The sequence below is a fragment of the Eptatretus burgeri genome, chromosome 14, assembly GCF_056783735.1.
Source record: "Eptatretus burgeri isolate ZD-2024b chromosome 14, Ebu_testis_v1, whole genome shotgun sequence".
NCBI lineage: Eukaryota > Metazoa > Chordata > Myxini > Myxiniformes > Myxinidae > Eptatretus > Eptatretus burgeri.
In genome coordinates, this window is record NC_140974.1 from 16,688,213 (window position 1) to 16,713,555 (window position 25,343).

At 44.7% G+C, this 25,343-nt stretch overlaps 1 protein-coding gene across 2 annotated transcripts in view; it reads left to right on the forward strand.

Annotated features, from left to right (window-relative positions):
• The window catches only part of LOC147012712 (protein 4.1-like), a 125,100-nt gene that overhangs the window by 18,056 nt on the left and 81,701 nt on the right, over positions 1-25,343 (forward strand). For both annotated transcript variants that reach the window (XM_085853804.1, XM_085853805.1), the window contains exons 3-6: positions 9,523-9,627; positions 14,672-14,714; positions 19,218-19,293; positions 24,779-24,997. In XM_085853804.1, the coding sequence (XP_085709930.1) occupies positions 9,523-9,627; positions 14,672-14,714; positions 19,218-19,293; positions 24,779-24,997 (443 nt within the window). The remainder of the gene's footprint in view (positions 1-9,522; positions 9,628-14,671; positions 14,715-19,217; positions 19,294-24,778; positions 24,998-25,343) is intronic.

Sequence of the window (25,343 nt, forward strand, 5' to 3'; positions counted from 1 at the left end):
GTTTGTTATACATACTGTACATAGGTCCATCATTCAACAGGAACTTAGTGAAACCCAGAAATTGTTGGCACTCTCTCCCCTCTCCTGATGCTGACCGCTCCCATACTCAGTAATTTGAGAGCTGCTGCAGAGTTAGTACCAATTTTCACCCTGTGAAACGTCATGTTGGGAAGTTTTGTCAAACTTGCCACACTCACCATTGAAGGTTGGCAAGAGAACTCTCTTATTCTGGCACATGCGCCTTGACCTTCCCAGCATGGGCGACCCTGCTTCGTAATGGCAGGAAATGCCAATACCCCTGATATTGGTTTTGGAGTAATTACACACAAGCTACAGCACCATAGTAAGGTGAAGTTCCACTGCAGTAGGTGGAATCCAGTGGAGAAAATTCCTCGACGAGTAACATTTTGGCAAAGGAAATCGGGAGAAGTGTAAACTGAAAAATGAAATAGGGGTTAAGATGGGAGTGAGGGTCTACTATATCGTGGGAGTGGGGCAGAGGGGGTTGGAGGTCAAACATTCTGCAAATTTTATGTTTTCATTGATGGATGCCAATTTTCAAACCAGATGTGGTTGCCATTTTTCACTTGAGGAGCATTCCAGAACACATTTGTGTTCTGAAAGTCTATCTGCAATCAATAGGGTTTTGCTAGCAGCCTTGTATTGATGCGCATTCCTTGCCTGGAAGGATGCAAAGAAGGCCATGCTATCTTACATGAACACTGTAGGTCTTTGTGAACGCTGTCGAGTAAGGAGACGAGCGGTAAATCTCTGCACCGCTCATTGCCTTTGCCATTTGTTTTTATTATCACTTTTGCATCTTTTGCCCCGTGTAGCTGATGAATTGAAATGAGCATGCATCAAGGCTATTTTTCGACTTCATGCTAGAGAAGATTTCATCATACTAAAGTTATGGAAATGAGGGATAATCGTGTGTAGCACATTGCACTCATTTCTTATCCAAACACATCCGTATACTTGATGATGTAAAAGGCCTTTCCAGCAACCACTTAGGCCACAAGGTTTGATTTGCGTGAGCGGCATCCATTGTTCGCGAAGAACATAAAGCTCGCTTTTGCAGTCTCTTGTGCTGACTCATTAAGACAAATGCAGTGATTCACAATTCCAGAGCATTTTCCACTGCTCTGCTCAACCAATCCATTATTTCATTGCCGACGGCTATTAAAGTCAGGGTATTGAAAGGAACTGTGCAATTTGTACAAGTCGATGCTTCATTTTTGCTCATTTTAAAAGTGTCATCACCCTCACATTTGGCAAATTAAGTGCAGAAGCTGCACTGATCAATGATCATGCCACTTATCAGAGTTGTGCCGCACAGGGCAGGGGCTGGTACCGCTCCGTACTCGCGAGGGATGATGTGTTGGATGAGGAAGTGATGGTATGATGCTTGAGGGGTGGGGGTGGGAGGGGGTGGTGTGAAATTTTACATTGTGGCAGATGTTTTGAAAGCAAAGCGTTAACATTGGCTGACATTTCCTTTCCATGGCTTTCTGCCTTCAACCAATTACTCTTTGGCACCACAGACCTTTTCATCCACAAAGGCGTTAACATGACCATAATAGCGAAGCAAGACACTTTCGCAAACCAGCAAGAGATCCGTCAAAACCATCCTGGTTGACTCTTCATGGTTTGAGTTTTCAAGCAGAGGTTCCAAAAACCATATGTGTGCATTGTGCACGCCATGTTACCGCAGCACGTATCATGGTATCTTGGAATTTTTAACCAAGACTTTTTCACAAGCTCTCTTTATGTGCGACTATAATGGATCGCAGAGTGATCTTGTCTGCTGACCCGTTCAAGGAAATCTTCGAGCTGTCAGGAAGTTGATGGACATGTGCTAAGCTTGAGTGAACAATGGATTGATTGAAGACAATGCAAACAGACATTTTGACTGATGGCCGAAGTTAGGAATGATATTCCATTGGTTTTAACTCGTGTTTTTTTTGTTTCTTGTATCGCCACACTCAAATACTAGCACATCACTCGGAAGAGTACATACCTTCACCAGGCTGAATAGTTTACATTTTTGTATCCCACTGATAGGCCGGATCTGCATCCATACCTTAACCAAAACCTAACTGGCTGTTCTTACCACCTACCAAACGCATCTACCAAGTTTCATCTGAATCCGTCCACAACTTTTTGAGATATCGTTTTTGGCCCTATCTCTGAATGGTGAAGAATCAATTGAAAAATTGCAGTATCTTTTTTTTTTTTTATTTTATTTTTTTTTTTTTGTATACCTTGGTCGAGGCTCGTATGAGAGCTAACACACAACTCACAGCAAGGAGGCATGAGACAAGAGGGGTGGGAGTGGAAGGGACAAAACATTGGGGAACAGACACAGGTGAACTGTGGAAGGGAGAGGGATGGGGATGGGACGGGGAACATGGCGAGGAGAAGATGGACATTACAGGGACTTTCAGGAAGGAAAGCAGGAGAATTGAAGGAAGTGGGCTTGGGTGGATTATCGGGGGTAGAAAAGATCGAGGATTTGGATGGGGGAAGATAAGAGGTGGTGGTGAACAGCTGTTTTGAAAGCCTGGAGGGAAGAATGGGAAAGAATAGAGTGAGGAAGTTTATTCCAAAGGCGGGAAAAAGAGGAATGAAAGAGTGAAGATGAGCAGTGATTCGTGATTTTGGTAGTTTTACCAGAAGGGGGTTGTTGGCGGACCTTGAGCGCCCTGTGGAAATGTGGTTGGGACAAATCGCAGAGAGAGCAGGGGGGGCAAGGCTGGAGAGGAGTCGGTAGAAGACAGAAAGACCACCGACCAACCTGCGGTGATTGAGTGAGAGGCCCAAAGACTCAGCTTCATTGCGGGAGATGCCAATGATCTTAAAAGCCCTGGTTTCGACAGCGTGAAGTCGAGAAAGGTGGGAGGCAGGAGCACCAGCCCAGAGGGGAGAGCAGTACTCCATCAGGCTACGGACAAAAGCTTTGTAAGTAGTCAGGAGCTCAAGAGGGCCGAGGAAGGACTTTGCACGACGGAGGATTCCCAGTCGGCGACTGGCTTTTGAGGCAAGGTTGGAAATGTGACTTTCCCAGGAAAGGTCATGGCAGATAGTGAGACCCAGAAGCTTGAAAGAAAAGACTTCTTCCAGAGGATTGTTGAGAAAGTGGATGGGGGGGTTTTGTAAACGGTCCTTTCGCAGAGACATAGTGAGAGTGTGAGATTTGTGTGGATTGAAAGACATGTTCCACGTGTTGGACCAGTTTGTGATTTTATCCAGATCTGCAGTGAGCGAAGAAGCTGCTGCTTGCCGGTCTGAGGGATGACAGATGGTACGGCAGAGGGTGGAGTCATCGGCAAAGAGAAATAGAGGATTTTCCAGAGAGTCCGAGAGATCATTGATGAAAACCAGAAAAAGAACAGGGCCCAGAACGCTACCTTGAGGAACTCCAGCCTGCACAGGAAGAGGGGATGAAAGAACTCCATTTAGGGCCACACGTTGACTGCGACAGGAGAGGAAGTCTGCGAGCCATGAGTGGAGATGGCCTTGAATACCATGGGAAGAGAGTTTGGTGAGTAGGGCAGGGTGCCAGACTGTGTCAAAAGCACGTGATATGTCCAGGGATACGGCTCGGATTTCCTGTCTGGCATTGAGGACCTCCATCCATTGATGGGAGAGCAGTAGCAGCATATCCAGGGTAGAGTGACCTGGTCTGAAACCAAATTGATGATTGGAAATCAAGCCATTGGAGAAGAGGAAGGATTTCATGTCTGAAGCAATGATGGATTCCATAACCTTGCTGATGATTGGGAGAAGGCTGATTGGTCTGTAGTTACAGGGATCTGTTTTTGCACCTTTTTTATGCAGGGCAGTGATGTTAGCAGATTTCCAAGCAGATGGCAGATGACCTTGGGAAAATGAGAGGGTGAATAGAACAGAGAGAGGGTGAGCAAGAGCAGAAGAGCAGGCTTTGAGGACACGTGGGCTGATGCCGTCTGGACCGGTTGCAGAATCTGACTCGAGGTTTGAAAGCAAGCTCTCCACCTTGTCAGGAGAAAAGGATACAGAGTCCAGGGACAGTTGGGTGCGACTGGGTAAAGTGGGTAGAGATAGTGATGGGTTTGGGACACAAGATTTAGCTGCAAACACCGAGTTTAGACATTCAGCTTTATCACGTGTGGAATCAGCAGTGCGGCCATTTGAGGTAAGGGAGGGGATGGAGGGGGAACATACACCAGAAACAGATTTGATTAAACGCCACCAGGATTTTGAGGAGGGAGAGAGGTTTGAGAGTTCAGACTTGAGATGAGAAAGATGTTGTTTTCTGGCTCTCCTGAGGGTAGATACACACTTGTTCCGAGCTTTGTGGAAAGAACTGAGATTACCCCTAGTTGGGTTTGCTTTCCATGAGGCAAAGGCAAGTTGTTTCAGGACAACTGCCTCACCACAAGCTTCAGTAAACCAAGGGCGGGAGGAAGGGTAAGACAACTGAACACGAGAGGGGATAAATCTGTGCATGAGGGAGAGCAAGTTTCTTTGAAAGAATTCCCAGGATGAGTTGATGTTTGAGAAAGTAGTGATAGGAGACCAGTCTGTAAGTTTGATGGCTGCTCGAGACCCTGCCAGTCGGCTTGAGTGAAATGCCAGACTCGACGGCGGTGAGGTGGTTCTCTGATGACAGCCAGAGAGATGTCCACTTTAACAAGGACGTGGTCAGAAGAACCAATTGGAGCGAAGGAAGAGCAGCAGATATTGTCAGGGAAATTTGTCAAAATCAGATCCAGAAGAGATGGAGTACCATTGGTTGAGATCCGGGTCGGGAAGTTGACCGATTGAGTCAGTCCCAATGAGTCACAGAAAGCTTTTTGCTGATGTCCCATGGCAGGTGAGAGAGGTACCCACACCTAGCCAACTGGCGTGATGACAATTGAAGTCGCCACATAAGAGGAAGAGAGAGTTTGGATGAGAAGTTAGAAGATGGTCCATGTTTTCGGAGAGTGAGGTGTAGATGGAGTCATCACTGTTCGGTGGACGGTACAGTACACATATAAACATGAGGTGGGAGTGGAGGGGAAGCCGAAGCCAGAGGTATTCCTGGGGGTGTGGGGGAGTGAGAGCAGTGCAGGGAGAGTGAGGAATAGAGTCTTTGATGAAGAGAGCAACACCTCCACCAGGACGAGGCTCAGGTCTGTCATACCGTAAGAGGGAGTAACCAGGGAGAGATACTTGGGAGTCAGACACGCCTTGGGAGAGGAAAGTTTCTGTTAGGCAGATAATGTCTGGTTTGTCAGTGGCAACCTGCATGGAAAGATCTGAAAGGTTTGAGCGAAGGCCCCGGATATTTGAGGTCCACACTTTTAATGAAGAGGTAGGGGAGGAGGCTTTGGGTGCAGGAGGTGGAGGGGAGGGGGAGGGTAGGACGAGGGACGAGGGGGGAGGTAAGGAGGGTTGCTGAAGGAGTGTGGGGTATTGCAGAATAGCGAGGGAGGGGGCCGAATGAGGAGGAGAAAAGGCTCTGTGGTGCTGGGAGAGAGGGGGGACAAGAGACAAGGAAGATGGCAGTTGAGGATTTGAGGAGGTGGAGTGAAGAGATGGAGGTGAGAGGGCAGTGGAGGGAGGCAGGTTGGTGGATGAGAGGGGGGCAACTTAGAGAAGGAAGAGTGAGGGGATGAAAGGTGGGAGAAAGGTGAGGGGGAATTTTTGAAAGAGGTGAGAGGGAGGCTTGGAGGGAGAAGAGTGGGATGGTTGCTTTGAGAGTGAGAGTGAGGGGTGAGGGGGTGAGTTGGCACTGAAGTTGGAAAAAAAGAATGGTTGATGGAAAGCGAGCATCCATGGCAAACTGTGGTTTTTAAAAGTTTTAGGTCAGAGATGCGATTTAACACAATTCTTGATGGATGCAATGAAGGCGAATTCAGAGCATGGAGAGAAGAAGCGCTGTAATAGTTGGATTTTTTAGGCAAGGAATGAAGGAGAGGTCGAAATGAGAGCAGTCTGTTAAAATAGCAGAAGAGAAGTGCATTGTGAAACAGTAAAGAGTACCACATGTGTGAGAGAGGAAGATGAAGCATTATAAGATCGTTTTTGTTGTTAATATTAATGTATGAGAGAGTTCAACAGATTAGGTCATGGAAGTGTAAAAAAAAAAAAAGAAATCGAGGAAGACGAGGAGGAAGTTAAGAGGAAGAAGAAGTAGCAGAATCGGGAGAAGGTGAGCGTGTTGTTGTTGTTGTTGTTGTTGTTGTTGTTGGGTATATATATATATATATATATATATATATATATATATATATATTTTTTTTTTTTGAGATAAGAAAGAGATTAGTTGGGAGAATGGGGGATGTTTGGAAAGTGGGGAGGATGAAATTTGAAGGTAATGGGGAGGATAGAAATTGAAGGTAATGGGGAGAAAAAACAAACAAACAAACAAAAAAAAAAACGATCGAACACCGAGTGGAACCGGTAGGCCTCAAACCTAGGACTAGGCCTCAAACACCAAGTAAGAACGTCGACATAAATACTCACAAAATAGCACGATTTTTGAAACAAAACCGAACTAGGAACACACATTAACATGTAGGTGAGAAAATTAAACAGTTAAAACGGGACAAATAACAACCGGAACTTAACTTTGAGAATGTCAGCAGGGAGCCCCGAAGGAGACCTCTTGCCGCTCAAAACCGGAACCGGAGATTTCCTGGATCTGAATCTGGATCTGAATCTTCACCAAAATCTAATCGGTTCATCCTTGTCACACACCGAATCTGTCCACCAAATTTTGTCCGAATCCGTCGACAACGTTTTGAGATATCTTGCTCATAGATGCAGACAGACAGACAGACAGAGGTGAAAACATAGCCTCTAACCACGTTTGGTGGTGGAGGTAATGCAGATAATACCTTTTTATTATTATTTATCATTTATTATTATTTTGTTATTATTATTATTAATAATAGATCTGTGATGAGACAGCAGAAATAGAAATACACCCATGATGCATAACTGGCCTATCATGCAGCATAACAATCTGTCCAGCGACCAAACCTTCCATTTCCATTGCTATTTAAAGCGTGGTCTTCAGTCCGCCCGTGCGCGTGCAACACGATAATTCAAAATGACTGGACATGTATGCTATTACCGTGGATTACAAGGAAATGTAGATGCAGTAAAAGGCAATTATGCCCATCCAGCATGCCCCATATCTCAACGAAACACCAGACCACAAAGATTTCCATCTAGCAAACATTATCCATTACAGTGACAAAATAACAGCCACCTTAGCACATTTAACAAACGGACAGCACTGACAAATGTTTCCCCTGTATGTGATTTTGTGAAGCGGTAATGGCAGAAATGTAGATAATGGGCACGTTGACTTTGCCAAACGTTGACTTTGCCAACTTAGTTTGTGCAAGTTGCCAAAATTCAATATTTGAACCCAGAATAATTGTTCATCTTGAACAAGACTGCCCACTTTTGATTAACACCAGTCTTAGGTCAAGCCTTGGTTTACAGATATTTTTCTTTGGCAAAAACTCACTTGCTTCCCCCAGGCATGATTGTATTAACTACTGGAGACTTCATTACCTCCACCACCGAAGGTGAAGGAGGTTATGTTTTCACCCCTTTTTCACCACTGTCTGTCTGTCTGTCTGTTTGTCTGTTTGTGTGCAGGATATCTCAAAAAGTTGTGGACGGATTCAGATGAAACCTGGTGGACAGGTTCAGTGTATGGCAAGGACGAATTGATTCGATTTTGATGAAGATCCGAATCCTGATCTGGAAACGATAATTATTTAATTTTTAAAGTAATTCCTCACCATTGAGAGATAGGATCAAAATCGATATATAGCGCAATATTTCAAAAATGTATTGTGCCCGATATGTTCTCATGGATTGCGTGGCAGAGGTATGCGCTCTACCGAGCACCCTTCTAGTCTCGTCATGTGTTTGATGTTTTATGATTCAATGCCTTTCTTTCATCATATTCTCTTGCTGACAAATCATTTTGTGTTAAACAGAACTTTAGCAAGGTCTCAAACGTCTTGACATTAATATCATATTGACAAGGGAAGACGCAAGAAGTGGATGAGGAAAGGATGAAAGATAATCAAAATGCTTTTCCCTTTTCAAAGTTTTGGAATCTGTAGACATTGCTTTGGTGAACTTGCCCATCACTCAGGGAGGTGGTGATTTGAAAATGACTACAAAAGGACTAAATTTAAACAGAGGGAATGGGTCAGGATGTTTGAGATGTTGTCTGCGATGACAAGGTGTCAGACGGACCTTCTTATCGGCTTGTTGGGTGTTGCACGAGCACCGAGTTCTGTGGCACACGTTTCTTGCAAAGCATTTAATTGGTACTCGCTGGTGGCACTTGAGAATATTGAAAGATCACAAAATGTGTTTCAATCAGTGTGGCTAAGTAATTCTAATAATTCAGGTTCCATTGTTTTTTGTTTTTTTTTCCCAGATATTTCATGCTTTATTGGGTAAACCAAATCCAATGTAATTAAGAGCGGACTCCGTTGCTGCAAGATGGATTCACCGGCAGGTTAAACGTATTAGAGATTGAAACCGAGAAAGAGCAAGTGATGACAACTTTGTGTTGTTTGCAAACTATTCTTGAATGTGTCTGGTTGAAGCGCAATGTTAGAGTCGGTGCATTTTTTAAAAAAACTGAAGCCATTAACAATCTCGATGCATTTGGATTTGTGAAGTATGCCATTTGCACATGGAGATGATTTACAGCAGGCCTCCGGAACCCAAGAAATATCCATCGCTAAAGCAGTCGGAGCGACAGAGAAAGAATGGGGTAGGGAAGGGGAGGAAAGAATGATGGTGGGTTGGTGGGTGTAGTAAGCTGATTTTGCAGACATAACCAGGGTAAGAAGCAACTAGAAACAATGTAACAGAAAGAGTGCACGCGACTTGGAATAGAGGTGACACCCAAGAGCCAGAATGGAGCTCTTGTTGTCGCATCAAATTTATATCAATAGCCCAAGGCCTCATGCTGTGTCTGGTTCACAATTACCCGCAAAGCCAGATCTTCTGAGAACATGGCTTGCTGCCCTGGAAATGGTAAATATGGCCAGTATGGGTGATGGACTTTTAAAATCCATTGCTGCTTCTAATAATGAATTAATGAGAGTAAACTCAAAACTGTGTTCCCCGGTGGTGGCTTTGGTACCCCGATGTTGCAAAAAAAAAAAACCCAGACCGTGCGAATTGGTTTATCCTAATTGCATCAGACCATAGTGTTGTGGCACAGATTCTTTCATAAAAGGAAAAAAATAATAATTGTTCTCTGTAGCTATATGGTTTGATTTCCGCTTCTGTTTGAATTCATCGTGAATTCATGTTCCTGGGTCGATCACCGTAACTTTGAAATATCTGTCTTTCATTTTATTTTGAAACCTCTCCTCTCAACCGTCTCGTTTCCAACCGAGAATCGCACGGTGGTTGACTCGCACCCTGGTCGTCGTTTTTAGGCATTCTCTCGGTTGATTGCAATTCTCTGATGGCATTCTCATCACCTTTGTTTTCCCGCAGAAAAATGCCAAGGGGCAGGAAGTTTTCGACTTGGTTTGTGAGCATCTAAACCTCCTGGAAAAGGATTACTTTGGTCTCACCTACAGAGACACCAGCGATCAGAAGGTACTCTATTTCTGTATGTTCCGTCTGAACCCATATTGCCTCAATTTGGGGTTTAAAGTTAAAATGTACATTTTTTTTTGAATTTTTGTTCTTTAGTCACAGGTGGTGATGTGTTTGATGTGAAGCTGAATGTTAATTCATTTTTAAGATTTGACACTGGAATGGTGAGCCTAAACCTCTGAACCTTGTCTTAGCAATTCAATTTGATTGGAATTTTCTTGAAGAAGAAGAGAAAATGTAAGATGTTGTACGATCTTGTAATTAATTGCATACGTTAAAAAGAATTGATAAATTTCAAAAGTTGTTTGATTTTTTTTCATGGTATCGCTGTTCCGATTTGCTGACATACAGGTATTGTTGTGGGGCCGGGTGTCGGCGGCAAGCACGACCCCCAGGTGGAGCAGTAGAGTCGGTTCCACCGAACACCCAGAATTTATAGGTCGCCACCCCGGATAACTCCAGAGCCGACGGGTCCCTTATCGGACTGAACATCGCCAATAGGTCAACCGCGTGGGATAGGGTCGATTGCCAATTTCTATTTACCTAAATACCCACATCGTCCAAACTACCAGGGAAATTCACCCTCGGCGGAGCTCGAGCGGAACGAGACGCTCACGTGCTCGAACCGTGCGTAACCCGAGCGGATGGTTACCGAGGTCCGTCGGTCCAAATGCACAATTTGCCGCTTCCCAATTATTTTCCCAACACGCACCGTGCTAAACCAATGAAAGAAGCACAAAAACGAGCTGAAACATTTAACCGGGGATTTATTTATAATGGGGAGGAAGGGAACACACAAAGAGCAGAGTTATCCGACTATAAGAAATGCAGTCAATGTACAAGCAAAAGCACTTAACAATTCTACTTGGCAAGACAGGCCCGCACACAGACACGCACACCCAAAATGAAAATGGACCTCAATGGGTCTTTATTGAAGATTTCCAGCTTGAGGGGAGATGAGCTGGAAACCAGAGCTACCTTGGACCTGTCCACCTTGTGTGGTCTTCGACGTCCTGGACCGGTGGGACTCGAACCCGCAACCACGATGCCACTCCAAGGACCAGGGACGGAGGGTAGCATCGGGCGCTGGCACACTCCTCCGGCGAAACAGGCGACGAGGCAGGCAAAGCAAGCAATCCTCCTCCTGCTCGTAGGCAGGTGATCCACACTGCGGGAAACCACTCCCTCGCAGGCAAGAAGACCAACTCAGCGGGAAGCCACTGGCTCGCAGGCAGGAAGACCGACTTGGCGGAAAGCCACTGGCTCGCAGGCAGGAAGACCGACTGACTTACCCGATTGCCCCCACGCAATTATCACCCCCCCTCTTCACAGGTGGGAGGGATCTGTCCCGCATCATTCCGACCTCATTGGACAGGCGTGTCAGGCGATCTCTCGCCTGACATTGGTCGGGTGGTCGGGGAAAGGTGCTCATGTCTCTGCCCCTCGACCAGGAAGTCGAACAGCAATATGTTGCGCTGGCTCCGCAATATGTTGCGCTGGCTCCCCATTGGCCGAGAGGTGGCAGACGTGCTCGCACCCCTCCGATTGGCTGAGAGGGGCACCATGCCCGTATTCAGAGCGAAATCCAAGACGCCAATGCCCAAAGAAACCCCGCCTGGCACATTGGACTCCGCCCATGTACGTGCTGACACGCACGCGTGCAATGGTGCCAGTGGAGGATTGTGGAAGGAAGCGAAGGCAGGTATTGTCGTTGAAAAGTTGTTGTTGTTGATGTAAAAAATCCTAACTATAAAGTAACTTCGTAGCGCACGTACACTTAATTACCCACTAAACAAGGGACGGGGTCCTAACTAGAAACACATACTTACCGATATAACTGATCGATTGGACCTGGCTGTTGTGTGCAGTAAGCTTCCAAATTCGTAACAGTATTCCGAGTACTTTCCTTTATAATACAACGCATCCTGTTTTGTGAGCACAACCTCAGCCCAACGACAGGTGTTCTTAGTTCAGTTGGCCACAAAATCAATCTTTGCTTTTATTTTCTGCTCAGGAAAACTACCTGTGTGATGATTTCTATCTCAGATGTTCCAATTTCTTGCGTTGCATTTCCCACGTTATGAGATGTATCGACATTGTCTGTATTTCTGGCAAGTTCCTTCTGCAAACATCACCAAGCCCTTTTTTTTGACATTCTGTCATGAGTCAATCAATCTATATCTTTATTCCATTCAATAAATGCGGTAAGATATTTTGATGACGCAAAAAGGCAATGGTAACGTCTTTCTCTGATGAACATCACCTGAACCCTCGAGGGTCTTGAATTGCTCATCACTGCTTTATTGAGTAGATACAAATGGTGCAATGCTACGATCTGTGGGTTCAGGAGTGCACTGATAGCACAGGTTAGATTTCATTTGTATTTATTTTTCCCCTGCGGACGCGAAGGGAAGAGCAGGGTTAAACAATTGGTTCGTGTCCGGCCGTCTGTCTGTCTGTCATCAGTTTGTGATGGAGGAACAAAGAATCGAATGTTATGTTTTGAACACGAATCGTTTGGCCTGATCGCACATGTGCGGAGAGGAGTGAGATAATATTTTTACTCCGTCTGTCTGCCTGACAGTTAAACAAAATTGAAAATCATTCCATGCAGCAAACTTACTGTTTCTGAGGACATTTATAAAAGGACAAACAACAGACACTTGGAACTACCGTAAGGCGTTAGATCACGTGATGTAATCGGCACTGGATAAAACGGTGGTAAAACCCTGAATTAATTAATTCATACGCCTTTAAACCTCTTTAAACATTTGTTTGAATTGAATTATAAACTTGAACACTGTTCAACACAAATCACCTTCACAATACTTCCAAGAACCATGCTATATAACCGATACGTAGGATGAGAGGTCGTGGCGTGTGAAAGCGTCGGGGTGAAGAAGATGCTGATTTGAAGAAGATGGTGATCAATAAAGCGTCTATCTCCTAAACTGCGACTCAACATCATCTTATTACAATGTATAAGAGTGGTGTATAAGACTGCTTCAGTAGTGCTAAACTTCTGCATTTTTATTTTTTAACGATCTTTAAAATCATTGTTATATTAAAATTGAAGTATATACTTGAACACTGTACAGATCGTGTTCTATGAACTCTCTAGTTACATTATACGAGTTTTGGCATGCTCTTTCAGTGTTGCCATCTCGTGTTTCTGTCTGTCTTTGTCGTATTGCCCATTGCACACCTTGAGATTGGAATCATGCCACGAACATTGGATCTAACATGTGAGGCAAACTGCGAGGACTCCTGAATTATTTGCTTAAATCCAGACTTATCGGTGCCTGAGCAGGACCGAAGAAAGAGAGACGGATGACTCATTTTGGTTCGGGTGAGCCTGAGGTATGAAAGTGGGCTTAATCCCCAAAGATTCTGAAACACCTCTGAGGTGCCATGAACACCAGCACTTGCTGCAAGGCTCTGCACCAACAGTGGATGCCACACATCCTTCCTGCTTAGGTACCCAGCATCAGTTAATAAGATCTTCAGGTTGCAGTCAGAATAGGAGAAATACAAGCCGGTAGGCGACATGGGTGGTCGCTACATAATTGTATACTAGTCATACAGTTTTTGATGGATCGGGCTGAAATGTTTGACAGAGGTTGATTATAGTGCGCATAAAAGCCTGGAAGCCGATTTTTAATTTTCGAAAAAAATTTATTTCTTAGGATTTTTCAAAAATGTCAAAGTCCCGTTGGCTAGATAATGGTGGCGTCCATAGCAACGGTGCTCAAAAGCATAGAACTAGATCCTGGTATGAACCTACCTGTCAAGTTTCATCAAAATCGGTTGGCTCCTCTGGCCTCCAGAGCTGTCCATTACATACAAACAAACAGACGGAAAAACTGAGAATAAGGGTAGTCTAGCAACGACCACCCAATCAATGTTAAATGGGAAAAAACTGGTTCAGTTACAGTCTGTGAAAAATACAGAACCATCCACTGCGTCATGCAGTGTCAGCAGCTGCTACATCGCTCACAGCAGTATCAGTCAACCGACATGACTCTAGAAACCTTTTTTTTCTTTTGGCAGGATCTATAGACGACCACCGAGGGAATGAAATCAATCCACGGACGCATTTCTGGCTCCCTGGCCAAAGTGTGCAAGTACCTTGTAGAGCATTGTGCTGGTCGGGGTGACGAATGTACTATTCATGTTGAGCAGCTCAGGCTATTTCCTGTGCAAGGAGTGTGCTGCTGGTTTAATGTAGTTGTGTCCAATTGACATGCATTATTCAGAAGGACTGGAACGCTGCAGTGTTCCCAAAGTACTCTGCTGCCCACTAATTTTAGTAATTGGCAACATGCCCTTGTCTGCACTCCAGGTATCTCAGTGAGAGTGACGGAGAGAAAATCCAGACCTTCACTTACCCTCACCCCCTCACCCCTCACTCCCCCTCCAAACCACACAGCCTTTGTGGTTTTTGTACTTGTGCATCATTGTATCGATTGGGGGCATGTGTCGAACTTAGAAGCATGCTGCATCGAATTGTTTCTACTGTAGATTCCTGATTTGAAAATGTTCATTCATTCAACCTTCATGCACTAAATGATGCCTCGCCTTCTCGACGTATGCAAGTTAACAGAGGACCACACCCTGAAATATAAGCTTCAACACAGTTCATGCTTTGCCTGGATCCACATTATCAAGTGGTCACTTTGGTATTGGTCTCAAAGCTTGTAGTATGTGTTTATTATGTTTCCCGGCATGTTCGCTGCGCCAAAGTTGGACAAACCTGAAATATGAGAACCGTGATGTGCGCATCTCTATCCATTGCAGACTCGTCCGTTTCGATTGTAGTTTTTATAACCGGATTGTAGTTCTCCTCACAGGTTTATTGCAGCCATTTAATTATACGTGACGTATTCCTCGAGTAGTCAAGGCGGCTTGCAGGTTTGAACGAAATGGCCATACAAGGGAAGACCTTTCGAAAGTCACCCCGTGAGATGCAATCTGGGATTTTTGCACATGTCAGAAGCTGACCTTTCTAATATGGAATATTTTATTTCGTTTTTTTTTATTGCAGAACTGGCTGGATCCCACCAAGGAGATCAAAAAGCAAATCAGAAGTAAGTGCTTGCATGGTGGGAGAATATTTTCTTCCCCTCCACTCTCTTAGCCGAAAGTATGCATGGGGCAGTGTGAGCCCTCAGCTTTTTCTGATTGTCGAGTGTCATGAAATGGCGTGAAAGTCTGCAGGAAGCCCATTTGCCTTTGCTGATCGCTGTATTTCAGCAGAAGAGGAAATCTGATTATGCAATCATAAAAAAACACATGGGGTGGTCTGGATCTGACAAATGTCTTGCTTTCTGGGACATGATGATGTTCGTTCTGGCTGCGAAATGCATCGTGTCGATTTTAATAGTCGCATTGTAATCAAAAGTTGATTATTATTTGAATGAGATTATTTAAAATAAAATAAAAATAAGTTAAAGTAGAGATCTGTTATTGGCAATGGGCAAATGTGCATTTCTGGTTTATACCATATCCTAATTTTTTTGTGTATTCGTCAGATTTTATGATAGATTTTGTGATGCAGTTACTGAGTAATGTCTTTGCAGAAGGTTCCGTAATGTACACGTGTGATATGTGGGTTTTGATCCTGCGTTCCGAGCTTCATGGTCCATCAGCTCAGATGGGAACACTTGACAGGGAAACCAAAATGATGAAATTATATTATGAATTTGCAAATTTTTTTTTGAGATACAAGGGTTAGGCTTATGGATGAGTGAGATGACAAATGTTGAAAGGCAATGAACTTATAGTGGGGTAGTGGTCTAACAGTTGGACACAATAACCAAGGCAATGAATGTAGTAAATTTAAAGAGGAGATTAGGGGAGGAAATGGAGGAACGTGCAAGTGAAAAGGTTGTGTTCGGTCGGGTTGATTGGGGTAAAGAGGATTATGGGTATGGATGGGAGGGATTGAGGATGACATGGCATGGTCGTGGTTTTTAACAACTCTGCTCAACTGCATGTGACATATTGCTTGTTGCCATCTTCAGAATACCCAGAATGCTTTGTGCATCCATGACATCACGTCGCAGGAAGTGCCAGTTCTTGCCATTTATCAAGATAACCCCAAACAAAAAAATTAAGGTTATGGCAATCCCGAGAGTCTGAGATTGATTGGTTTGGAGGCTCGTTGAGAAAACATCTTTAAAACTCCAAATTTTCTGAGTCATATTTAGTCCAGCACTGTAAGGTCTTGAGCTCCTTCACGATTTGGGGTTATGGGGAAAAACAAATTATGCAGGGTCGAGGCTCATGGAAGAGCTAGAGCAGGCACCAACACCAACAGCAAAGTAAAAGTAAGAGTGAGATCAAGCGGAGGGGCAGAAGGACACATGGAGTGAATAAGCTGGAGACAATCTGAATGAAACGCAGCAAGACAAGTAAGCGGGACAGCAGGGATGAAACAGAAAAGGAACAAAGCAACCGACAACTAACTACAAGGGCACTCGGTGGAGCGCATACCACCGCCACGTAATGTATGATCCATGAGAACATATCGGGGCCAAAACATTTTTGAAATATCATACTATACAGAACCATATCTTTTTTCGCCCTATCTCTCAATGGTGACGAACCACTTTCAAAATTACATAAGTCTCATGTCCGGATTCGGATCTTCAGCAAAAATCAAATCAATTCATCATGGTCACACACCCAACCTGTCCACAAAGTTTCATCCGAATCCGTCCACAACTTTTTTGAGATATCCTGCACACAGACAGACAAAAAAACAGACAGAGAGAGAGAGAGAGAGAGAGAGGTGAAAACATAACCTCCTTCACATTTGGTGGTGGAGGTAACAAACGAGAAGAGGTGAGGGAGAGGGGAGGGAAATCAGAATAACGTGGAAAAAAGGAGTGCTCAGGAATGGGTCATTTGGGGTATAAGAGGGAAGAATGGGACTGAATGGGAAGTTGGTTCCAAGAGGAGAGAGGGAGAGAGAGAGAGAGAGAGAGAGAGAGAGAGAGAGAGAGAGAGAGAGAGAGAGAGAGAGAGAGAGAGAGAGAGAGAGAGAGAGAGAGAGAGAGAGAGAGAGAGAGAGAGAGAGAGAGAGACATGAATGTATGTGAGGAGTGAGCCTGGAATTTGGGATTTAACAAGAGGGTTACTTGTAGACCATGTGTACCATACAGAATCCTGGGAGGGACAGAGCCAAGAGAGGACAGAGGGTCCAAGACCAAAAAGGAGGCCTTAGAATACAGAGAGGCAACCAACCCATCTGCAATGTGAACGTAACAGGCCAAGACAGCTTTGTCGCAGGAGATCCCAATGATCTTGAGGGCCTTGCTTTCCTTGGTATCAAGCCGGGCAAGGTGTGAGGCAGGGGGCGCCAGTCCAAAGGGAGAGCACCACTCCATCAAGCTGCGAATGAAGACCATGGAGGTTGACCAAAGTTATGGAAGAGGGTGAAGTCATCAGCAGGATTTTCCATGGAATCACAAAGATCGTTGATGAAGATTAGTACCATCCCTGAGCCGAAGACACTGTGTTGGGTCACTCCAGCCTTGGCAGGGAGAGGAGATGAAGGGATCACATGAAGTGCTACATGCTGACCACATGAGTGGAGGAAGTCAGTGATCCATGTGAGGAGGTACCCTTGGATGCCATAAGCAGAGAGTTTGGAGATCAAGGTGGGGTAAACTATCAAATGTTTGAGATATGTCAACGGAGACTGCCCTGGTCCCAGGTCTGACATGGAGGGCTTCTTCCATTGTTGGGAGAGTCGAAGCAGTGTGTCCAGTTTAGAATGACTGGTTCTGAAACCAAACTGATCATCAGAGATCAGTCCATTGGAAAAAGTAAAGATTTCATGACAACTGCAATGACAGATTCCATGATCTTGCAAATAATTAGAAGCAAACTAATAGGTCTGTAAAGAAGATCATTTTTGCACTATGTTTGTGTATTGCAGTGATATTGGCTAACTTCCAGGCAGACAGACAGAAACTGGCTCAGAGAGAATGATCAAGTGAACAGAGCAGAAAGAGGATGAACAAGGGCAGTAGATCAGGGGGGTTTTTTGAGGACACATGCGCTGATGCTGTCTGGACCTGTCGCAGAAACGGAGTTGAAGTTCGTCAGAAACCTCTCTGCTCTACATTTTCAAGTGAGAAAGACCCAGTATCAAGGAGCAGTGGGCAGGTGTAGGGAATGAGGGGTTGCATGCACACGATTTGGAAGCAAACACAGAAATGAAGAAATCGGCCTTCTCACTGGCGGAGTCGGCTGTGGTGTTGTGTCATTTGAGGGAAGGGATGGAGGGGAAGCATACACCAGACATGGACTTAACAAGGTGCCACCATGTCTTTAAAGGAGACGGGTTTGAGATTTCAGTCCTGATAGTTGGCCAGATGTTGTTTTCTGGCTTTTTCTGGGTTAGTATCATTTTGAAGTTTGAAGGAAAACAAAAAAATCTTTGCGATTGCATCAGTGGAGCGATTGAATTGCGTGGTGCATCTCTGTCACAAATGCATCGAGCTTGAAATGACCATTTCCCCGAAAACATAATGAGACCATCGTTTCACCGGGTTGTTCCGAACGCCACACGATTTGAACGTCTGCAGAAATTTTCAGACACATCTGCAGCCTAGAATTTCTGAAGCGATTCTTCACCATTGAGAGATCAGGCCAAAATTAGATATATATCATGATATTTAAAAAAGTTGTGGATGAGTTATTACAAAACTTGGTGGATGAGTTGATTCGGTGACAAGAACAACCATATTTACTTTGGTTCAGGTCTGGGTCGAGATCTGACCTGTCATTGGGATACAAAACGTAAACTGTTCAGCCTGGCGGAGGTATGCGCTCTTCTGAGTGCCGTACTGGTTACCTCGCCACCAAATGTGGATGGAGATTACGTTTTCACCCCCTGTCTGGCTGTCTGTTTGACTGTCTTTGAACAGGATATCTCAAAAAGTTGTGGAACAATTCGGACGAAACTTGGTGGATAGGTTGGGTATGTGACAAGAATTGAGTAGATATTGGTGAAGATCCGAATCCGGATACGAAATTTTTTAAAGTCATTCTTCACCATTGAGAGATAGGGCGAAAAACGATAAATAGCACAATATTTCAAAAAAGTTGTGGAGGACTTATGACAAGACAAAACTAGCTGGATGAATTGGAGAGGTGAAAAGGACAAGCCGATTAGATGTTGGTTAAGGATCAGACCCATCAGTGGGACACAAAAGTGTAAAATGTTCAGCCTGACCAAGGTACGCGCCTCTACCGAGTTCCGTTCTTCTTTTGTTTTCATGATCAGTTAAATTTACATGTTTTGTTTGGCAGAATTTATGTTATCTTTTCCCCCCACCCCATGTTATCTCAGCAAGCCTATACAAGATATCGAAATTAATAGGAAGAACAAGAAGAGTGTTTAGTGTACAATGCTTGATTTAGTAAGCCAGGAGGAATGGAAAACCTTTTTCTGGCAGGTGAAAATTTTTTCAGACTTTTAGGATTCTCTCTTGTATGCACCTTCAGGTGTCAGATGGTGAATTGCCCCTTCGGTCTGTGTAAAAAGGCCATGCTAATTTTGATCACTTTCCTTACAGATGCTTCATGGCAATTGTCCTTCAGCGCAAAGTTCTACCCTCCGGACCCCTCACAACTCACAGAAGACATAACCAGGTGAGATATAAAAAGAACAGCTGGCATTCTGCCCCCATATTCCAAAGGTGATAAACATCAATTTAATGAGGTGGTAGGTTGGATCCTGTGGACGGGCAGGATAACATGGTGGCACGCACACTCGCCTTCGAGCTGTCTTGCCTGGGTTTGAATCTTATCCCAGCTATATACTGTCATCCTGGTAACCGGGCGTAGTGGCGTGCGCCTGTAATCCGGCTACTTGGAGGCTTGGGATGGAGGATCGCTTGAGGACGGGTGCTCTGCATTGGGCCGCAATATGAGAGGGTGTAGGGCAGCCCGGAGTCATGGCGAAACCCAATCCATATCCCTGTGTCATAAGAGGTGACCAGGGTTGCGTCAGGAAGGGCATCCGGCGTAAAACCTGTGCCAAATCAGTATGCGGATCATAACGGATGATCCGCTGTGGCGACCCCTAACGGGAGCAGCCGAAAGACGAACAACATACTGTCATCCTGGTGTTTTGCAAGCACGGCGAGGCATCAATGTGGATGCCGTCCATTGTAAGGATGCTCAGGCGGAAGGATCAGTCTGCCAGCATTGGTCAGTGGTGGACGTTAGAGATCCCATCGTGTCTTTTGCGATTGTAGGAGGCGAGATGTCGCCAGCACATTGAACAAATTATGAATATCTGTGTAAGCTGCTGGGAGCAAGTGGTGTAGTCTTCTTGGACCCTCCTTGACTGTCACAGGTTACACCACTTGCTATCTCACAGCATGGTTGCTTTCTGGACAGCAGCGGCTTTTGCAAATTTAATTTATTTTATGTGAACAGCCATCTTTCACTGCAAATGGAAACAAATCAGACATTGATTGGTTTGAACATCCTGTTTATGTCATGTAGTTGATCATCATGTCATAATGGCAGGAGTGTGCTGATATACTGTGTGCTGAAAGATAAAGCTTTAACCCTTTGATATCTATTTACTTGTTTGGGCCGAATCCACAAAAGTGCATACACCTGTTTACACACGCGCGCGCGCACACACACACACACACACACACACACACACACACACACACACACACACACACGGATACTTTGAGATTTGGGAGGACTCCGTTCCACTTTCTGAAACCCGCATATGGAGATAACCAATGATGCACACGCACACATACACACATACACACACGTTCACACACATGTGACCATATATAGCAATGGTACAGAACTGCCCACATGTAAAGCATAACATGATGTTTACCCAGCGATATGGATGTATTCGAATCTGATCTGATCTCAGAGAGGTTATCACTTAATTCTTAAAATATTCCATCTGAGATAGACTGAAGCATGCACCACACCTGCACTCGCTGGTGAAAGAACATCATAAGCACGTTCTGCGAAAAATTTCAGAGTTAAGTACCATCTTGGAAAGTAGGCCAGCTACAAAAGAAAACCCCCCACCATTCCAGAAATCTTAGGCTCATGAGAAGTCGTTTTTGATCTCTACAAGAGCAAGGCTCATGGAAGAGGAATGTTGAACTGACGTTAATGGTAGTAGAACAACAATTCGGCACAATCAGCAAAAGGAATGATTTTGGACTTCATGATGATGCAAAAGTTGCTTTCTCTCCTCCACCTCGTGTTCTTTTCATCCTTATTATTGTTATTTTGTCTCGTTAATCCCAGACCAATGCAATTTTGTACAACTGTAAGATATAATAAGCATCCAAATCTGATGCTTTTGACATTTAGAGTCTGTTGTTTTGACGAAGTTTTTTTTTTTGCCTGAATTGTAGACTTTCGTATTTGTCACTCGGTAAAAGCAGGCGACAAAGCACCAGCCGTCCTTGAGTGTATCGGCTTGTACCGTCGGTTCTGGTTCTCCCATTCCAAATTTGAGGAAGAAATGTGCTTGCGTCAGAAACACCTGCTGTAGATTCTCAAAGTAATTTGCCCATTCTCCCCCCCCCACCCCCAACACACCAACCCTCCTTGGATATCATTGCCAAGCTTTATCCCATAAAGGCGTCTCTTTGCACTTCTCACAATTTGTCTTGTTTCAAAAGTGGAAGAAACACCTTTTTTGAAGTCACTTTTCTCAGGAAGGAAATTGCATTTATGTTCCACAGAGAAAGCTCAGAAATGCTGACAAAAATGTAAAGAATGTGAAAGAGAAAAACTCAGAAACGTCAGTAAATACAGAACCTCAGTCAGACATTTTTCTCACTATGTTGGCTTTCTTCAGCAACGTTACATATATATGAAAGAAGAACATTTTCTGGGACGAGCAAAATTTATCTGTGTCTCTGTTTCTCGATCTGTCTGTGTCGTTGTGTGTGTCTCATGTCTTGCAAACTCTGCCACATCTCGCAATCTTGGCCATGTCTCGTAATCTCTGCTGCATCTCGCAATCTCCGTCACGTCTCACAATCTCCGCCACATCTCACAATCTCCACCGCGTCTCGCAATCTTTGCAGCATCTTGCAATCTCTGCCATTTCTCGCAATCTCTGTCACGTCTTGCAATCTCCGCCGCATCTCGCAATCTCCGCCGCATCTCGCAATCTCTGCGCGTCTCGCAATCTTTGCTGCATCTTGCAATCTCTGCCATGTCTCACAATCTCTGTTGCGTCTCACGATCTCTGTCGCATCTCACAATTTCTGCCGCATCTCGCAATCTCTGCCGTGTCTCGCAATCTCTGCCATGTCTTGCAATCTCTGCTGCATCTCGCAATCTCTGCCATGCCTCACAATCTCTGTCATGCCTCGCAATCTCTGCTGCATCTCGCAATCTTTGCTGCATCTTGCAATCTCTGCCACATCTCACAATCTCTGCCGTGTCTCCCAAACTCTGCTGCATCTCGCAATCTCTGCCGCATCTCGCAATCTCTGCCGTGTTTTGCAATGTCTGCTGCATCTTGCAATCTTTGCTGCATCTTGCAATTTCTGCCACGTCTCGCAATCTCCGCCATGTCTCGCAATCTCCGCTGCATCTCGCAATCTCCGCCACGTCTCGCAATCTCCGCCGCATCTCGCCATCTCTGCCACGTCTCGCAATCTTCGCTGCATCTTGCAATCTCTGCCATGTCTCACAATCTCTGTTGCGTCTCACAATCTCTGTCACATCTCGCAATTTCTGCCACATCTCGCAATTTCTGCCACGTCTCGCAATCTCTGCCACGTCTCGCAATCTTTGCTGCATCTTGCAATCTCTGCCATGTCTCACGATCTCTGTTGCGTCTCGCAATCTCTGTCGCATCTCGCAATCTCTGCCACATCTCGCAATCTCTGCCATGTCTCGCAATCTCTACCGCGTCTCGCAATCTCTGCTGTGTCTCGCAATCTCTGCTGCGTCTCGCAATCTCTGCCGCGTCTCACAATCTCTACCATGTCTCGCAATCACTGCTACGTCTTGCAATCTCTGCCACATCTCACAATCTCTGCCACATCTCGCAATCTCTGCCGTGCCTTGCAATCACTGCTGTGTCTCACAATCTCTGCCTCATCTCACAATCTCTCCTGTGTCTCACAAACTCTACTGCATCTTCCAAACTCCATTGCATCTCACAATCTCCACCACATCTCGCAATCTCCACCACATCTCACAATCTCTGCCGAGTCTCGCAATCTCTGCCACATCTCGCAATCTCTGACATGTCTCCAATCTCTGCTGCATCTCGCAATCTCTGCCGCATCTCGCAATCTCTGCCGCATCTCGCAATCTCTGCCATGTTTTGCAATGTCTGCTGCATCTTGTAATATTTGCTGCATCTTCCAATTTCTGCCATGCCTCGCAATCTTTGCTGCATCTTGCAATCTCTGCCACATCTCGCAATCTCTGCCGTGTCTCCCAAACTCTGCTGCATCTTGCATACTTTGCCGTGTCTTGCAATCTCTGCTGCATCTCGCAATCTCTGCCGCATCTCGCAATCTCTGCCGTGTTTTGCAATGTCTGCTGCATCTCGTAATCTTTGCTGCATCTTACAATCTCTGCCACATCTCGCAATCTCTGGCGTGTCTCCCAAACTCTGCTGCATCTTGCAAACTCTGTCGTGTCTTGCAATCTCTGCTGCATCTCGCAATCTCTGCCGCATCTCGCAATCTCTGCCGTGTCTCGCAATGTGTTCTGCATCTTGCAATCTCTGCCATGTCTCGCAATCTCTGCCGCATCTCGCAAACTCCTCCATGTCTCATAATCTCCGCCGTGTTTAACAATCTCCGTCACGTCTTGCAATCTCCACCACATCTTGGAATGGTCCCAATGGATGGATGGAGGAGCTCAGATGAACCTCTTGTAAGAATGACATTGAAATTGTGGAGATCTCCTGAAAGGTCATTACAGACCTTTTCTGACCAGCAGTGCGACACTGGAGTGAAATGGTTGACCAGCAATAAAAAAAAATGAAGCACACTGCATCCCATACTTTAAACCTTCTGTACCTCAGTTCATCATCCCATTGCAAACTGTTGTCCACCTGTTTGTTGTTGGAAGTCGAAGTACAGGCTCACACCAGATAGGTGAACAACAGCTGCCCGGTGTCAGCACACGGCCTGATCAGCCAAGTGATTAATCATTTTTGTGTCAATTAGTAACTTTCGAAAATCCAATTACAAAACCCCGACCATTGAGGCCTTTTCCACCGGCAATGGCCACAAGGTTTCCAGTGTAATTGCTGTACACATAGCGATGAAACGGAAGTGACCTTACCCAATAATGCAAATGGTTTTTTGCACCAGAGGTGGTATTTTCATTTGAAATTGCTTTCACGTGACTTCAGCTTTTAGTCTTTTACCTTAATGGTAAAGTTGGAGATGGTGGTGGGTAATTCACCATGGAAAATTTTAAACTTGACGTCATTATCGAGTTGGGCATTCAGCAATGCAGTGCCAGAAAGGCCCTGGGATTAAATGAAAGTGGAATATTAGAAAGTTCCGAGGTATAGTAATGTAGAAACTCGACACGTGACAAAGACGAGTGTTTTTGAAGGTTGCGCTTTGATTCTTATCCCCTTGTTTTTTTGTTTTTTTTCACTTCTTTTGGTAAACTTTTCCATCTCATTCGGAAAAGAAAAATCAACGCACATTTAGCACTCAATTTGCCACCCATTGGCTGTGACTGTTTCAATGTGAACATCCCACGATGGGCACATGGTAAGAAGCCACAATTTCAATTCATTCAAACAAAGAGATAAGGCAGAATGTAAGGGAAGGCAGAAAACAATATACATTGTTAAATAACAATTGGATGAAGAACGTGGCATGATGCAAAAGAGAATGGTAAAGGAATGTGGTGAAGTTTGAATGACAATCCCATTAGGTTGTCTTTAGTTGTTTTGTTTTTTAATGATGTTCCCACAACAAGGCCTTTGTGAGGCAGTCATTTGAGGTGAAGATAAGAAAATCTCATTCAATTAGCAAGTTTGGTGGGTGACGCCATCCAAAAATGATCACCACTTCTGCAAGTGAGAGGTGTAATCGGAAGGCTTGGTCATTTGCCATATCATTGTGTCCACTGTCCTCAGGTACTACCTGTGTCTCCAGCTGCGAGACGACATCGTGAAAGGACGGCTACCGTGTTCTTTTGTAACACATGCACTGCTGGGGTCCTACACGGTTCAGGCTGAACTTGGAGACTACGATCCAGAAGAGCATGGACCAGACTATGTGGCGGATTTCCGTTTTGCTCCGAGTCAGACACGCGAGCTTGAGGAGAAGGTCGTGGATCTTCATAAGACCCACAGGTAGGATGTCCTATTATTTGCAATTACCAAATGTAGATTCGAGATTTTAAAAGCACAACTACTTATTCGAGTTTAGGAGGTTGAAAATGTTGCAGTTTATCACTCATTTATGGCTAAGCATGCTTGATTACCGTTCCTGGAACAATTTGATATTTTACCTTCGGAACTCCTGATCACTTCCTGAAGTTGTTTTTGCAATACTCAAAAGCACAATAACATGATGTTGCAGATTAGCAAGGTTATTATGATGACATATTTTGTAGGCAAGCAAACTTGAGAACATTTCAGCAGTGAGAAAATGAATATGGATCTGAAATTGTCGTAACATCTCGGTTTGCTGCCCTTC